At 48.5% G+C, this 16,706-nt stretch overlaps 1 protein-coding gene and 1 long non-coding RNA gene across 4 annotated transcripts; one reads left to right on the top strand and one right to left on the bottom strand.

Annotated features, from left to right (window-relative positions):
- Nucleotides 1-7: 7 nt before the first annotated feature.
- LOC134364610 (uncharacterized) lies at nucleotides 8-3,339 on the top strand. Its single transcript, XR_010021857.1, has 3 exons — nucleotides 8-308; nucleotides 865-1,004; nucleotides 2,670-3,339. It is a non-coding gene; the product is annotated as an uncharacterized LOC134364610 (long non-coding RNA).
- On the bottom strand, nucleotides 1,804-16,333 carry SLC25A19 (solute carrier family 25 member 19). Of its 3 annotated transcripts, none has more exons than XM_063080568.1 (8): nucleotides 16,255-16,333; nucleotides 15,689-15,740; nucleotides 12,239-12,412; nucleotides 11,914-12,069; nucleotides 9,367-9,537; nucleotides 5,432-5,615; nucleotides 4,677-4,807; nucleotides 1,804-2,489 (listed from the first exon to the last, which is right to left on the bottom strand). In XM_063080568.1, exons 3-8 carry the CDS (start codon nucleotides 12,368-12,370, stop codon nucleotides 2,307-2,309), a joined length of 957 nt encoding a protein of 318 aa, XP_062936638.1. In that variant the 5' UTR covers nucleotides 12,371-12,412; nucleotides 15,689-15,740; nucleotides 16,255-16,333; the 3' UTR covers nucleotides 1,804-2,306. The 3 variants fall into 3 exon arrangements, with proteins under 3 accessions (XP_062936638.1, XP_062936639.1, XP_062936640.1); XM_063080569.1 differs by lacking the exon at nucleotides 16,255-16,333 and adding an exon at nucleotides 15,933-16,014; XM_063080570.1 differs by lacking the exon at nucleotides 15,689-15,740 and having other exon boundaries at nucleotides 16,255-16,314.
- Between the last annotated feature and the right edge of the window lie 373 nt (nucleotides 16,334-16,706).

Raw genomic sequence — 16,706 nt, forward strand, 5'->3', positions numbered from 1 at the left:
AGCCGAGGCGGGGCCGCGGGGACTTGGGTGACAATGCCACCCCCCCCAGGAGGAACTCAGTGTGCCCCTGTCCCCTCCTCACCCTGTGCGCCCCAGCCCTGTCGGGGACCACAAGGGGTCGCGGGCGCTGGGCCGGACCGCTCCTAGGTCTGCATGAAACCCTGGCTCTTGCGCGGGGGCTTCCCACCCACCCTGTCCCTTGCCAGGGCTCAGGTGAAGTGGGTCAGAAGAGAAGACACCTCCAGGCCGCGCGGCGCGGGAGGAGCCTGCGGAGGGCACGGTCCGGACCCGGGTCCGCATCCTCGCAGGTGCGACAGCCTTCACCCCTCCCCCAGCCCCGCCCTACCCCAGCCCCGCGCCGAGTCGTCACGGTAGAGACGACAGGGGCTGTACGGGCTGGATCAGATCCCACCAACCCCGTCTCCTGCTCCAAGCACATGCGACACTGCTAAAATAAGTTTGAAATCAAAGGGTCAGCCCAAGGGAAAAGGTCGGCAACTTGCGGCCCACGAGGTGTTGGGAGCCCCTGAAGTGGAGCAAGCCCCCTTCCAGGCTGGGGAGGGTGGGGCGCGGGCCGGCAGCCCAGACAGGGCCGGCCCTGCGGTCTGCCTGGGGTCGCACGAGGGCATCAGGACAGTGGAAAGACCCCTGTCTCCTCCCACTGGCTCAGACAAGGCAGAGGTGCTGATGGTGGTTTCCTGTAGCCAAAGTGCTTTCTCTCCAGTGACTGCCAAGCGGTCACCAGACCATGGATGAAGAAAACTCAGCTGCAGCAAAAGAAACCAACGAGCAGGAGAGATGAGAATAAACTTTACTTCAATGGAATGTCACAAAAAATACATTCAGGCAACTGTCTCCCCACAGCCCCAGGCCCTGAATGCCAGAAGCCCCATGGAGCTCAGAGCACCCACCGGCTGCAGCAGGGACCTTCAGAAGCAGCAGCCAAGACCAAGGAAGAAGCCTCAGACCACAAAGACCCAAACCAGAGACAGGGAACCATAATGGTGAGAAGGGGCCCAGGACCGGTGGGGAGTGAGGGCCGCAGCACCCCAAGCCTACTGAGGCTGGCGTGGGAGCCAGACATGAGGGCAGGGTGCCAGTGCTGCTCCTCCCTCCTGGCACCCACAGGCCAGCAGGTGGGTTCTGGAGATTTCCCTCTCCTCTCATACACCTGTAACTGAGGTTTCTCCTCTGCATCTAGAGAGATCTGTGTGGGTCCCAGTGCTCTAGTAACTCCCCTGGTCACCAACTGCACCCTCACCAGGCGTCTGCCCGGCCCCTTTCTTCCATCCCCGTCACTGGGCAGCTTCTTCACTGAGGCCCTCCTGGAATTACAGAGGAGGGCACATGCAGCACCATGCCGAGCCAAGGAGGACTGTCCTGAGTGGTGCTGATGCCAACTGGCCCAGCTGTAAGCTACTCACCCCAACAGGGCTACTAACTGAGTGCCCAGTGAAGGAGCCATCTGAAATAGACTGGGGAAAGGGCTCCCCACTTTACCCACTCCTGCCCATCAGCACGTCCCTCCACTTCTGCGGAGGCTGTTATCTGCTTTCTTTGGAATCCCATTGAGGCCCACGGCCATGACCAGTCCCGTCCTGGAGAGAATGGCCTGGGGGTGGTGCAGACACAAAGACCTGGGCATGGGGAGTTAGGAAGTGATCAACTCAGCTTGAATTCTCCCCCAGAACCAGAAGCACAGCTGCCTGACAGCTGCAACTATCGAGAAAAATGGAATTTGAGGAAGGAAGGGTCCTTCCCCTCAGACTTTGTAAGGGTGTGATTTGTAAGGGAAGACGGAAGAGTAAGATAAGGAATGTGCTTTTAGCTTTAATGTCTATTAAATAAGTTGATGGGAAAAACAGCCCAAGTGTGAGAACCAGACTCCTGCAAAGAGCCCACACCCAGCCCTCTGCACTCCAGCTAAGGCCCATCCACAACCAGGAGAGTTCTCCTGGCAGACGGGACTAAGAAGTATAGAAGGCATCTGTTTTCTCTTGAGTTTGGCCTGGACAGTGGAGGAACTTCAAGCTCCTTGTCACTTTCATTGTTGGGTCCCCACAGACCAAGTCCTGTGTTCTCCCTGTGTTCTTTCGTTGAGAAAGCCCTTGCCCTTCTGGTGGTGTCCCAGCCAGCTGGATTCAAGGCTGCTGCCGTGCTCCCAACAGCTCTTCAAGCTCAGGATGGCTGATTTGGAGGGCTGGATTAGGCAGCACCTCTCAGTGCAACATGAGGTCGGAGCTCAGTCTTACTTCTTTCTGGATGCTGACTACAGTGAAGACCACAGGCCCTTCCTGCCCTCAAAGCTATCTGTCTGCCCTCTTCATGCAGTGGAACAAGTTACAGAAGAACTCATACCAGAAGAACATAAAGCCCGTGGAGAGGGCAGCCTTCAGCAGGCTGGGGGACAGGCCCTTGAATAAGCCCTGGGTGCCTTCCTCTTGCAGCACCTGCTTGGCGCAATCCAGGACGCCCCTGTAGTGCCGAACCTGGGGAGGGGAAGGTTACTCTGGTTGAGAAGAGGGTAGGTAATTAAAACAGATGCTGGCTCTACTCCTGTGTCAACACAGTACCTGGCACCTCCTAGCTCCCGATAGATACTTGCTGGATGATGGAATGAATGCAAAACTAGACAGCAAATAAATTAACCTCATTCTTTCTATTCCAAGTGGGCTAAGTCAGACTTAACAGAGGAAGTGCCTGGAGATCAGCAGCTGGACAGAGCTCCTTCCTGCCAAGGAGGCATTGGTTGCCAGTGGCTCTGAAGAATCGAGGGACAGCTGTGGACCCAGGGGCATCTCTGACCCTTCACTCATCCCACCTGGTCTCCCTTGGGCAGCAGATCTGAATCTGGCCCTCATTAACTATTGTTAGCTTGGCTAGTGCCACCCCTCTAGCCTGGCCTCCCTGCCTCCAGCCTCACCTTCTGACATCACATCCTGCTGTCACGCCTGTGTCCCCAAGGCACAACCCTCCTCATGCCCAGGTCCCCTCCAAAAGCTCCAAAACTCCTGATGACGACATCACAAAGAATCAAGTCCAAGTTCTGAGGCCTGGTGTTCAAGGTGCCTCAACTTCCCTCCCTGACCTGACCTTATCTCCCACTGGTCCTCCCATTCTCCCTCCCACCTCCAGCCAAACAGGATTTCACTCATCTCCGTCAGGAGCAGGGCCTCCCTCCTCCACCCTGGGCTCTCACCATCTCTCCCCGTCCAGATTCAAACTGTCCCTTTAGGACAAGTAAGTAAATAGAGGTTACAAAATCTCCTTTGCATAGTGTGACCCCAGTTTTGTTAAAATATACACACATGTATTTACTTATGCAAAGAAATAAAAAGATGAGAGATTATGTCTCGGAGGTAGTGAAGTTACAGAGGATTCTGATCTTTCTTTTTGTCTATCTGAATTTTCTCAAGTTTCCTACAAGAAAAAAGTATGACAACCATAAATCCAATTCTTTTTCTTCCCCCCAAGTGAGCAGTGCTCGCTCCCTTCCCTGCCTCCTGTTCTTCTCTCTCTCTCTCCTCTGACATCTGTCAGGCAGGTTTCTTCATGCGTCAACATCCCAGGTTCCCAGAATCTGAGGGAAAATCCCTGGAACTACCCACCCTCCTACCACAGCCTTTCACAAAATCAGTGTTCCAAAAGGAGCAGAAGAAAACCAGTATGTGAAAATCTGAACCACTCAGCAGGAGTGGCTATTCACACTACAACATTGTCTATGATGGGGCTTCTCTGAATGGTGACCCTTCTAGTGCATCTACAGTACGTCTTAGGGCCGGCCCGTGGCTCACTTGGGAGAGTGTGGTGCTGATAACACCAAGGCCACGGGTTTGGATCCCTATATAGGGATGGCTGGTTGGCCTACTGGCTGAGCATGGTGCTAACAACACCAAGCCAAGGGCTGAGATCCCCTTACCAGTCATCTTTTAAAAAAAAAATAAATAAAGTACATCTTAGTTGCTCAAATTCAACTCACCACTTTCCAGGAACATCAACAGCAAAAAGCAAAGAAGCCATGCCCCAGTGTGAGTTTCCTTCTCTGTGTTCTTTAATATTCGGGACCTTTCTTTCTTTTCTTTTTTTTTTTTTTGGTCTTTTTCGTGACCGGCACTCAGCCAGTGAGTGCACCAGCCATTCCTATATAGGATCCGAACCCGCCGCGGGAGCATCGCCGCACTCCCAGCACCGCACTCTCCCGAGCGCGCCACGGGCTCGGCCCGAGTATGTTTATGTTTTTCTGTTTCTATAATAGCATTTATTTTATTATTTTTTTTTTTTGTCTTTTTGTGACCAGCCGCACTGCACTCAGCCAGTGAGCGCACCGGCCATCCTTATATAGGATCCGAACCTGCGGCGGGAGCACTGCTGAGCTCCCAGCGCGGCACTCTCCCGAGTGCGCCACGGGGCTGGCATTCGGGACCTTTCTTATGTGAGTTTATTCTACAGCCAAGCTGGACTGGATACATTTTAAGAGCAGAAACTGTGAATCCTCCTTGGCCTGGATCTTTCTATAGTGCCTAAGACACAAGTGCCTATACTCCCCAATACTCTTTGCATGTGGCTTTCCCATGTGCTTGGGGATTCCTAGAGACAGACTGGGGTTAAGGGGTTGTGGGGGGGAAGCATTGCCTATGAGGGCAAGGGTCAGATCTTTCAGCAGGGGGACGACTCACCTGGCCAAAGGTAGCTCGGGCCTGCTCGAACCCTCCAACCTGCAGCCGTTTCTTGATGAGGTCCAGTGGATATGTCAGGGTCTTGCTGATGACTCCAGCTCCACTGCCACACAGCAGGTTTTTGATGTTCTCTGAACCAGAGAAGCAGGATTGAGGGGAAAGATAAGAGAAATGCAATCAATGGTGGGCAATTTAAAGGTCGCCAGGTCTAATCCTCAAACAAAGACTCCACAAACTAAAACTCCACAAACATCCTTTGATCTCCAAGAGGAATTTAAGCAACAGCCACGTTCAGCAGGAATGATAAGGGACTACAAACCACCTTCCCGCAGCACCCCCAGCTGGAGGCAGTTGGGCCTGCAGGCTCTGCCATGACTCGGTTCTAGGCTGAACAGGAAACGGGATGCTCCACCACCCAGTCTTCCCCTATTCCCACCAAACCAACAACAACAAAAAAACAGCAAAAAACCCAGGCAATTTGCAAGTTCGACATCTGACAAAAATGAAAGGCAGAACCAGTCACTGGAAATAAATTTCAGTGACTCCAGTGACGGGTATGGCAAGAACCGGAAGAAGTCAAGTCATCTCTGAGCCACTGGGTTGGTTTGTTTCGTTATGACATCACAGAGCCAGGGACAGAGAACAGCCGGGTCTTAGCTTCTGACAGGAAAAGGGTATTTCCTTTGTGATTCAGAAAGAGCTGTCCCAGCCTGGGGTGGGGTAGGGTGACCCCCTCCATTTGGGGGCTGTCTCACCGTTTGTCTTTGCTTTGGCTGGTAGGACCCACTCGTACACATGCTTCAAGGAGTTGTAACAGGAGAACTGGAGCCCAGCGTAGGGGAAGATGGCGATCAGGGTGGGAGTCAAGCCTTTGTAGAAGACCAAAGGGCCTTCGGTCCTGTACATGGTCACTACGGCTTGCCGCAGGGTTTTGTAGACCTGGACATGCACACACACAACTTGAGTGAGTTCATGAGGTGGTCTGAGCCCTAGAACACAGCCCATCATATCTACCTCCCCTCACCTAAAAACTCAGCTGCCAGGAGCGTAGCTTCTCCTGCAAGAGGACAGTCAAAGAAAATGCTGGAGAAAAAAATCAAAGAGTGGGGTTTTCGAGCAGTTCGCCTTCTATGAATTTATACAATGGTTACAGCCACACATGTGCACAAAAGTCTGTGTTCAGAGAGTCATCCTGTGGAACTGTGAAAGAAGCAACGTCCACCTGTGGCTGATGGTTACACACCAGCTTACAACGCAGAGCAGCTGTTAAAACAGGATGGTGCCATCTCTATGACGGACAGGGAATAATCTCCAAAATAGACAAATGGACCCAGCAAGATGCAGAAGAATGGACACTGTGTTTGTGGAGGAAACAAACCGTATGCAGAGATTCTGCCCCCTTCAGAGATACAGAAAGGAGGAGCAGCGATTACCTCCACAGGGAACAGGGGCGGGGGGCAGCCCTGGGGGCCAAGGGAAGACAGAGATTTACCATACGCCACTTCATGCTGTTTGGAGTTTTTGCCACATGCATATGTACGGTAGTCACCCCTTATCCGTGGGGGATACATTCCAAGACCCCCAGTGGGTGCCTGAAACCTCAGAACTGAGCCCTGTATATACTACATTTTTCCTATACAGGCATACCTATGATAAAATTTAATTTATAAATTATGCACACTAAGAGATTAGCAAAAATAATAATAAAATAGAATAATATAATAAAAGTTATATGAATGTGGTCTCTCTTTTGAAATGTTATTGTCCTGTACTCACCTATTTTGGGACCGTGGCTGACTGTGGGTAACTAAAACTGGGGCTACTACAATAACCTTTCTCAAAGCGTCAACAGGCAACATCTATGCAGGAAGAGCGCAGGTCATTTGCTTTCCTCAGTACCCTTCTATAAATGTATTTTATGTGATATTGACCCGCGGGGCTCTGACTTGGCCCAGCTGGGAGCATGGCGGGGCACCGGGCTGAAAGTGAGGGACTGAGAGGAAGCTGCCTTTTGCACCACTTTGCCCTCAGACCACAGAAGGACTCCACCCTGGGGATTCCATGAAAGTGCCAGGCCCTAAGGGCAGGCCACTGGGCAACAGTCCTGCCCAGAGGTCCTACTCTGCTCTCTGTCACCCTCTTAACAGTGGGTTGGCAAGCAAGGCTCAGCCAGACACTTAAGGAAAGCCTTCATAAAAAACAGAGACCAAAATGCTCAAATGGGGGCCGAGCCCGTGGCGCACTCGGGAGAGTGCAGCTCTGGGAGCGCGGCGACACTCCTGCCGCGGGTTCGGATCCTATATGGGAATGGCCGGTGCACTCACTGGCTGAGTGCCGGTCACGAAAAAGACAAAAAATAAAAAAGAAAAATAAAAAAACAAAATGCTCAAATGGGAAGGAAGGGGAAGTAACTTGGAAGGAAAAGATGGTGTGGATAGCAGAGAAAAATGAAAGAAAAAGAAACCACCCATAACATTATAACTAATATTCTCTGACCACAGAGAAGGTATCACCTTCATGATAAAAAAAAGAGGATTTATTTTTCAATAAAGAGGTAAGATTCAGAGAACAAGAAAGAGCTCTTGATAGAAAATTTTTGTGACTCTGAGTTAGGCAAAGATTTCTTAGATACAAAAGCACAATCCATGAAAGAACAAATTGACAAATTGGACTATGTCAAAATTAAAATCATCTGCTCTTCAAACGACAGTTAGACTGCAGTCCTATAACATCAAGGTCGAGGGTTCAGAGCCCTGTACTGCCAACCGCCAAAAGAAAAAAAAGGAAACGTAAATTAAAACCACAATTAGATACCACTATTCATACTTATCTGAAGGGCTAAAATCTAAAAACTAAAAATTAAAAACTGATAATCAGGGCTGGCTGAAAAGCTCAGTTGGTTAGAACACAGCCTTATTAACACCAAGATCATGGGTTCAGATTTCTGTACTGGCCAGCTGCAAAAATAAATAAATAATAAAAACTGATAATGCTAAGTATTAGTGAGGATATACAGCAATTGGAATTGCTGGTGAGAATGCAAAATGGTATGGCCACTTAGGAAATGGTTTGGCTTTTTCTTATGAAATTAAACATTCTTACCATACAAACCATAAAAGCCGAAAATCCCACTCCTAGGTATTTACCTAAAAGAAATGAAAACTTATGTTTACACAATAACCCATATGTAAATGTTTATAGTTGTGGAACTCCTAGAGAATAGCTGTGTGTGAAAGTGAGGGGAAGAAAACTGGTTCAAAACTGCAAAACTAGACCAGCCCGTGGCTCACTTGGGAGAGCGTGGTGCTGACAACACCAAGTCAAGGGTTAAGATCCCCTTACCGGTCATCTTTAAAAAAAAAAAAAAAAAAACGCAAAACTTCCTTAGACTAGTAACAGCCATATTGTAAACCCTCATCTTTAATAAGAGCTGGCTGTTTAGCTCAGTTGGTTAGACCGCAATCTAAAATCCAAAGTGTCAATTGTCTAAGCTAGAGAGGTAATATACTGTTTTCTTTTCAATACTGCCTTCACTTTTTCCTCCTCACAGACTTTTAATAAAGATTGGGAAGGAACAGGCTGACCAGTTAGCTCTGTTGGTTAGAGCGTGGCGTTGTAACATCAAGGTCAAGGGCTTGGATCCCCGTGCTGGCCAGCTGCCAAAAAACCCCCCCAAACAAACAAAAAGTTGGAAAGTAACAGAAGAGGATTACGGCAGACCCAGAACAGGAAAGTTGGACTGTCACAGCCTTCACTTCTCCAGGCCTGCAGCCACCATGTTACTGAGGTTAATTTGTCCTCTATTACCTATAAACACCTTCCCTTCCATTTCTCTGCTCAGCTTCTAGGGCCCATCATCCCATCTCTCTGTCAAGGCAGTCACCCCAAACCTCCATGTCCTACTGAATTATCTTACAAAACAATTTAGCTCCTATGTCCCAACTGTCTTCTTCCAGACTGTTCCCAGGTGACTTTGCCCTTCTCAACCAAAAAGGTCATCAGGATGCTTCCTAAACAGAAAGGCCTTCCCAGCCAGGGTCTTCCCCCCAAGCAACACAAAGAACTGGCAGAACTAAAACCACAGATATTCTGGGCCGACCCCGTGGCGCACTCAGGAGAGTGCGGCGCTGGGAGCGCAGCAGTGCTGCCACTGCGGGTTCGGATCCTATATAAGGATGGCCGGTGTGCTCACTGGCTGAGCAAGGTACACCGGTCACAAAAAGACAAAAAAAAAAAAAAAAAAAAAAAAAAAACCACAGATATTCTTAACTGGTCCCAGATCAAGTTCTTCTTCTTTTTTTTTTTTTTTAAAAGATGACCGGTAAGGGGATCTTAACCCACGGCCTTGGTGTTATCAGCACCACACTCTCCTGAGTGAGCCACTGGCCGGCCCATAATACATTAATTTCTTGAGTTTTACTTTTCCAGATGACTTCCTTGGTCCTGTCCCCTGTTGGGTCTTTATTTATTCTGCTTCACACCTGTAGGTTGCCCCCCAGGGAGGCTGTGAGCTTCTTCGAGGCAAAGACATAGAGCATCTTGTATGGTGCTGACCATGGTGACAGGTTTTACAAACTGACTGATGAGCTGAAAACCCAAGGCTTTCCCAGCTTTGGTTTCTGTAAGGAAAAGAACCCCAGCTCCTGTAACACCTTCCTTATTCGGGCTCCCCTTGCTCCTGACCACTCACCTTGGGCTCACCCTGAGCTGCAAAGCGGGTGCGCAGAACATCCACAGGCTGCACGCCGAGAGTGGCCACGCAGGCAGACAGGCCACCACACACGAAGTGAACAGAGAATTCGCTGGTGTCGTGTTTGCTGGCTCTGTGGACCAGCTCGGTCAGCAGTTCAAATGACAAAAACTGCAAGAGTGAGTGAAAAAGTCACTGACAGCCCAAAGGACGAGAGAGGAAGGCTGAGACCAAATACTCCCCCGATACACCACCATAATCCAGATGGCGCCCAGTCCGGGAGACAAGGAAAAGGTGAGGAAATACTCTTCTTGAGCAGTGACAGAATACAATAAATATACCATTTTGTGTGAAACTCAGATGCCATTTTATACTCTATTTGAGTAGAGCCATGTAGAGGGTTAGAAATCTTGATTCTCATTTGATTTTTAGGATACGGTTTTTAGGTAATACATGTATGGGACAAAAATCCTCAATTAAGGGACAAAAGTCCACGGCCAGCAAGCAAAAGCCTACCTAATCAATTCTAATCAAGTATATGTTGATTCTCAGTTGACTTTTAGCATAGGGTTTTTAGGTAATTCATGTATGGGACAAAAGTTCCCGGCCAGGGGCAAAAGCCCACAGCTAGTGGGCAATAGCCCATCTAATCAACTCTAATCACTGCTTAGGTATGGGATTGTATACTTTAATGATTTTAGAGCTAACGGGTGGTTGTCACACCGATCCTGTTAAGAGATTTTAAAGAACTGCTATAGGGAAAAATGTGAAAAAAATGTTTGCTAAGGGCAGGCTGTTTGTTGGTGGAAACTTTAGAGACAATTATACTTAGATTTAATCATAAGAATGTAACTTTTGCTTAAATCATTTAAGGAGAGGTTATATTTTAGATAATGATCACAGTTTGATCAACTTAGCTTTTCACAGGTTGTACTTTGGAATGTCACGTTGTTAATTTTAATGATGTTACTAGTTTCCATTGTTCAAGCTATACTTAGCCATAGATAACTTTTGTCACATTGCCCATGTCTTAGTGTTCTTTTAAAATGATTGAATCAACTGATTTTTCCTGTGAAACTTCCTTGTCTTTACAATAAAAAACAGAAACTAACTTTGAATCAGCGCTGTACCCAGTTTCTCCTACTAACAGAGGAGTTGCTGAGGTGCAGTCCCTTCGGGCTTCTCACTGCATTCATGTTGCTTTGAGTAACACTTCTTTGCATCTCCGTTACACAGCAAGAAGTGTAACAGAGCCAAATACCCAAAGGGTTAAGAAAAAATATATAGTATAAAACCAAGGTCAAGGGTTTGAATCTCTGTACTGGCTAGCCGCAAAAAACAAAAAAAGAAAACATATGGGAAAATTTTATATCAGAAAATTCTACTCGCTAACTTAATTTTCTGAGAACTGGGAAAAGATGGCTATTATCCAATTCTTGGCAGGGGACCCCTTCGGTGCAGCTGGGTGCAGCACTGCTGGAGAATCACTTTCTCTGGAGCAGATTCTGTTGGAGCATGTTCCATGGGGTAACCCCTAACACCTTCCTCCAGCCACCTCCAGAAGGTCTGGCTTCCTGAGACCATCCTATTGCTGTATTCATTCATCACACTGCAGTGTTTCTTCGTGTGCCAGATGCAGAGATGGAATGGCAGGCGCATGCCCACCCAGTAAGCGCCTGACTTGAGCCATTGCTGTGATGTTCCAGGGATGACTCTGGTGCTAGCTGCCTAGAGGGGAATCCTGGCTCTACCACCTTCTAGCTAGTGCCTTTGCTTGGGTTAATTACGTAAGCTCTGTCTGCCACAGTGTTCTCATCCGTAGAACAGGAGTGACAACAGAATCCACCTCAAAGGACTGCTGTGAGACAGTACATGTGACATGTTTATAACAGGGCCTAGGGCCGGCCCGTGGCTCACTCGGGAGAGTGTGGTGCTGATAACAGGGCCTGACCCACAATCTGTACTGTACAAGGGGTGGCCATTCCCACTACTACTGCCATACAACTACATGCTGTATTCTCTGGAATACACTGGCACTCAGCTGAATGAATGAATGACTAAAAGTCAAAAAGCCTGGGTACTAATAGTAGCCTCACTGCATACAGGCTATGTGACCTCAGACAGCTCACTGAGCCTCCCTGCAATCCACACCACACCCGCTCTACCTTCCTCACAATGCTGTTGTGAAGTTCAGACAAAACACACATACGAAGTTATTTCAAAAAATGAAAAGCATCAGTATCCATCTGCCAAGCCCCGTGGGGACATGGTGTCAAGTCAGTCTCCTCTGTGCAATACCTAAGTCTCCCGGGATGGACGGTGGGGGATGTGGGCAAGGGAGTGCCTAAGACACAGGACAGTCTGACGTTTTCAGTTGGTCAGTTGGGTTCCCAGTTAAGGCGAGTGGGAGGTGTGGGGACTGCCTGTCACTGCCATCCCCCAGGCAGCATCCCTGCTTGCCTCACCTTCCCTCTGCTCCTCCACTGAGCAATATGACCCAAGGGGCCTTCCCAGCTTTGCCTTTTGCAAGGGTCCCCTGCCACCTACTTGGAAAGCTCCATAGCCTATGGAGAGAAGCTGGGCTGGGACGTGTCCTTTCCAGAATGCTGTTGGGCCCTCTTCCTGCAAAATCTGTCTCAAGGCCTGTAGGATCCCATAGTATTTTGCTTTGGGGTCACTGCGAGTCAGGCGCTCAATCTGAAGCTAGGAATCAAAATCAAAAAGGTCAGGACAGTGGGGGCAGGAGAAATTTCAGAAGAGGTAACGAAGGCAACAAAGCACTTCACCTTGACAACATTTAAAGTTTTAGGACCTGCTCTTGCAAGAAAGATTGAACTCCAGCCCACTGCATGGAAAAAGTGGAAAAGGGTACCTGGAAACGGATCTTGATGACATCCAAGGGGCTGATCAGTACCCGAGTGACAAGTCCAGACACAGACCCAGCCACTGCCACCTCCAACTTGGAGTTATTTCTGCCATCTGCTTTGGGGTCATAGCCAACCATCCCTGCCTCTGGCCCATACAATGTCCATCTGTGTCAAGTTATCTGCAAAAGACATGGAGGAAATACCAATGCAGGTTTCTTAGGGTCTCTGCTCAAACATCTCCTCCTCAGAGCAGCCCTCCCTTACCAGCTTGTCTAAAAGAACCCCCACATTACTCTGCTTTATAACATTTCTTTCTTTTTTTTTTTTTTGGTGGCTGACTGCCTGGCATGGGGATCCGAACCCTCGACTGTAGTGTAACAACACTGCACTCTAACCAGCTAAGCTAACCGGCCAGTCCCTACAGTACTTACTACAATGGGATATTCCTACCATACATTCATTCTTATCTCTCTCCCCGACTAGAAGGAAACGTGTTCTTGGTCTCATTTATTCACCCCTACATTTCCAGTTCCTGGAATAAAGCCCATTAGAGTAAGTGCTCAATAATATCTGTGAACAGAATGAATGAACAGGCTTGATAGGAATTCATTCATTCCCAGAAATCAATTGGCTTACCAGTGATGTCTGGCAAAGTTATGGCAAACCCGTGCCCGAGGTAAAACGTGAACCCACTCACGTTGAACACTGAGGGGGACTGAAGGATATACAGGGACAGAGAACAGGGCTGGGATTCTTTAACAAGCCCACACTATCGAAAGGAAGAGCCCAGCAGCCCCTTCGCATTTCCCTTCCCCTTTCTTTGCACACACTTCAGGCCCCCCCAGCAGAGTGGGGCTTTGTTACACTATGAAATGATACTACGAGGTCCCACCTGATCTGAACCCTGCTTACCTGTTCAGCCTTACTCTGCACAATTCTTCCCCTCCCCCCACTTGACTTGGGTGGTCTGAGTGCTTCTGACCAGTTCCCAGAAAATGCCGGGAGTGCTCCTATCTACCAGCCTCGCCTCTGCACATCCAGTTCCCCACATCTGAAAGGCAGCCCCACTGCCACCCCCCACTCACACTTCCCAAGGGTAGCTCCTCTCATCCACCAGAGCTCAGCTAAAGAGCATCCCTTCCGGGAGATGTACTTAGTTCCTTTGTAGCATTCACAGTACTTGTTAACGTGGAGTCCCTGTCCTCTCTGCCCACAGGAAGGAGGCTCTGTGTAGGTGAGGACTCAGTCACCTACTTACGTACAGCTGTAACTCCAGAGACCAGCACAGTGCCTAGCATTCAGCAAAGGCCTTAAAAACAGTTAACGAACAAATGATTTAAAACCAAAGAACTTTTAGATTATAGAAGAAATAATGAGCTTCAGAAAGTTTAGGAGACAGAGGAAAAAAGAACCCTATGACCTTAACACTTTTTACTTCACATATCCCCTTCTTGCTTTTTTTCCAGTATCCTGGCTTTTAAAATGCAAAATGTCGGGTTGGCCCGTGGCTCACTCGGGAGAGTGTGGTGCTGATAACACCAAGGCCCCGGGTTCGGATCCCATATAGGGATGGCCAGTTGCTCACTGAGTGAGAGGTGAGCGTGGTGCTGACAACAACAAGTCAAGGGTTAAGATCCCCTTACCGGTCATCTTTTAAAAAAATAAATAAATTTAAAAAATGCAAAATGTCATAAGTGCATTTCCATATTGCTACAAGATCTTCATAAATATCATTTTAAATGGCTGAATAATATTCCATCAAGTAGCTGTGCCAAAATTTGCTGGGCACTGGTTTTTAAAAATACATACTTACTTCCAAAATATCTAATTCCACCTTTTTCTATATCAGGGTTTGTCAATCTCAGCACTACTGACATTTTAGAAAGAATGATTCTTTGTTGGTGCTGGCTGTCCTATGCATTATAGGATGTTTAGCAGTGCCCTTGGTCTCTATCACCACACTCTAATTGTGACAATCAAAAATGCTTCTAGATACTGCCAAAGGTCCCCTCGGGGACAAAACTGCTCCTGGTTGAGAAGCACTGATCTGGAGAAATACTAGCATAGGTGTGTAAAATGTTGCACACTGCATCATTATTTGTAAAACTGAATATAACACAAATGCTCAGCAATAGATAAATGGATAAATACACTAAGTGACATCCATGCAGTGGAATACTATGCATCCATTACAAAGAATGAGCCAGAACTATACACACTCACTTGGAAAAATGCCCACCGTAGATCAAATCATAAAAAAGCAGGTTTCAGAGCAGTATGTCTAGTATAATCCCACTTTTGTAAAAGAAAAACAGCAAGACATATATACCCTCTGTACAGTTGTATACTCTTGATCTTAGCCAAAAGGCTGAGAAGCGACTATACAGGTTTGTAAAGCATACATGTATAGAAAAAGGTCTCTAACAACATGCACACCAACAGGTAGTTGGTAAGTTCCCACTGGGGAAAGAAATGGGAAGGAGATAGGAAAGGTAGCTCTTTCTCTTTCTCTATGTAATTCCATATTGTCTGAATTTCTTTTTTTTTTTTTTAAAGATGACCGGTAAGGGGATCTTAACCCTTGTCTAGGTGTTGTCAGCATCACGCTCAGCCAGTGAGGGAACCAGCTGTCCCTATATGGGATCTGAACCCATGGCCTTGGTGTTACCAGCACCACACTTTCCCGAGCGAACCACGGTCTGGCCCTTGTTTGAGTTTGTTATGGCAAAAACAAACAAAAAAACCCTAAACCAAAACTAAATATAAAATGATTTTAGAAAGGATCTCAGAATTAACCTATTTCTTGAATACTTGGAGTAACAGGGAAGTCACTGCCTACACAGTGACAACCTCCATCTCATCCATCACTGATTCTTTTCCCCTTCTCACCCACCCTGGAACTCCTCCCCAGGCACCTGTAAGAAGTTTAAACATGGGACAGGGGACTGACAGGCAAAACCTCTCCCAGGGTTACCCAGGGATTGCTCAGGTCACACTGAGCAATGTCAGTTTGCTGACTGTCTGGAAGGGAAGGAGAAGCAAGCCCGATGGCAGGTGTCCCGGTTCAGTTTCAGGAGACTGGAGGATATTAGGCTCTTCCCTTTGGAAGCCCTGACTGTAACTGCACAATTCACACCCAAGGTGATGGGTGGTGAGGAAGGCTGGTTGTGCAGAGATTTCGATAAATAAGCAACTCTGCATAGCTGGATATAAGCTTAGACCTCAGATCAAGAAGGCTGACTTCAAGTTCTGCCTCTCCCATAAAACTTAGGTTTATTTAACAAGGGCTAAGTTTTCTCTTCTGGAAAGTGGGAATGACGTCTGCCCTGCCTAGCCCAGATTGCTGGGAGGATCAAGCAAGGTAATATATGTGATGAGCTTTGTAAAAAAAAAAAAAAAAAAAAGGCTCATACATCTGAAAGAGCTTGTTAAATACAGTTCAATGGTGGCCTTACTTTTTCTGCTTGTTCAAAATCTCCTTCTTGTACCGTAAGCCTTGATATTTATCTAAAAAGACAAAATAAAAAATGAAATATGGCTGCAGTACATGTATGATACACACAACGCAGCACCCAGAGATAGGTGGTTGCTGGTGTGAGTGGCAGGGTGGGTGGAGGCGTGAGTGTCTGCCTTCTCCACCCGGCTTCTCTGCGGCCGCCCCCGGCCTCCGTGCACAGGTACCCCGCGGCGGGTGAGTACCCGTGTGCTCATGTGCTCAGCTGAGGGTCTCTGCAGATGACTCCGCGTGGGGACACGGGTGTCCAGGTGTGCTTTTTCTCCCCAAGACCGAGAGGACGACCAAGAGGGAGGAACCCACGTGTTCAGGTGTCTCGGGGTGTGCGCGGAATTTTGCTTCCTGAGTCCCTTAAGATGCTTCTCAGGTCAGATGTGACACGTGTGCGTACAGTCCCCGCCCCCAAGTGAGTACCAGCGCTCGTGTGTTCCCCCAGGTCCACCCCGGGAAGCGAAAGTGTAGATCTCCGAGAGGACGGCGAGAAAGGCGGAGGATCAGGTCACTCACCCGACTCGGCGGGCGCGGCCGGATCCCTGCGCCCTGCTCTCCCACCCTCCTCACGCAGTCCAACAGCAAAACTCAACTGCTCTCGGCAGCAACTGACGGGCTCCTGGGCCAATCACCGCGTAGCTACCCACAGACTCTAGACCAATGGTTGTACGCTCGAGGCCCAGCTACCGCCTCCCGCAAGATGTCGGTGGGTAATGTAGTCCTCCGCCGCCAAGGGGTTCCCTCCTGGAGGCGCAGGGTCTCCTGGGAGATGTAGTCCTGCTGCGCGCACGCGCGTGAATATTCTTTATGGGTCAGAACTGGACGGTAGCGCAGGATCGCTGTGACGTTAGAGGTGGCCGCGCTCGGGGGCGTGTGGCTCAGAAGTCAGCCTGCGGGTGACGTAGACGGTTAGGGCGCCCTGGACCTGACCCGCTTCCCTCAAAAGCCTCGTAGTCCCGGAACCCGGA

This window comes from Cynocephalus volans, chromosome 16, assembly GCF_027409185.1.
Source record: "Cynocephalus volans isolate mCynVol1 chromosome 16, mCynVol1.pri, whole genome shotgun sequence".
In the NCBI taxonomy this organism is placed as follows: Eukaryota; Metazoa; Chordata; class Mammalia; order Dermoptera; family Cynocephalidae; genus Cynocephalus; species Cynocephalus volans.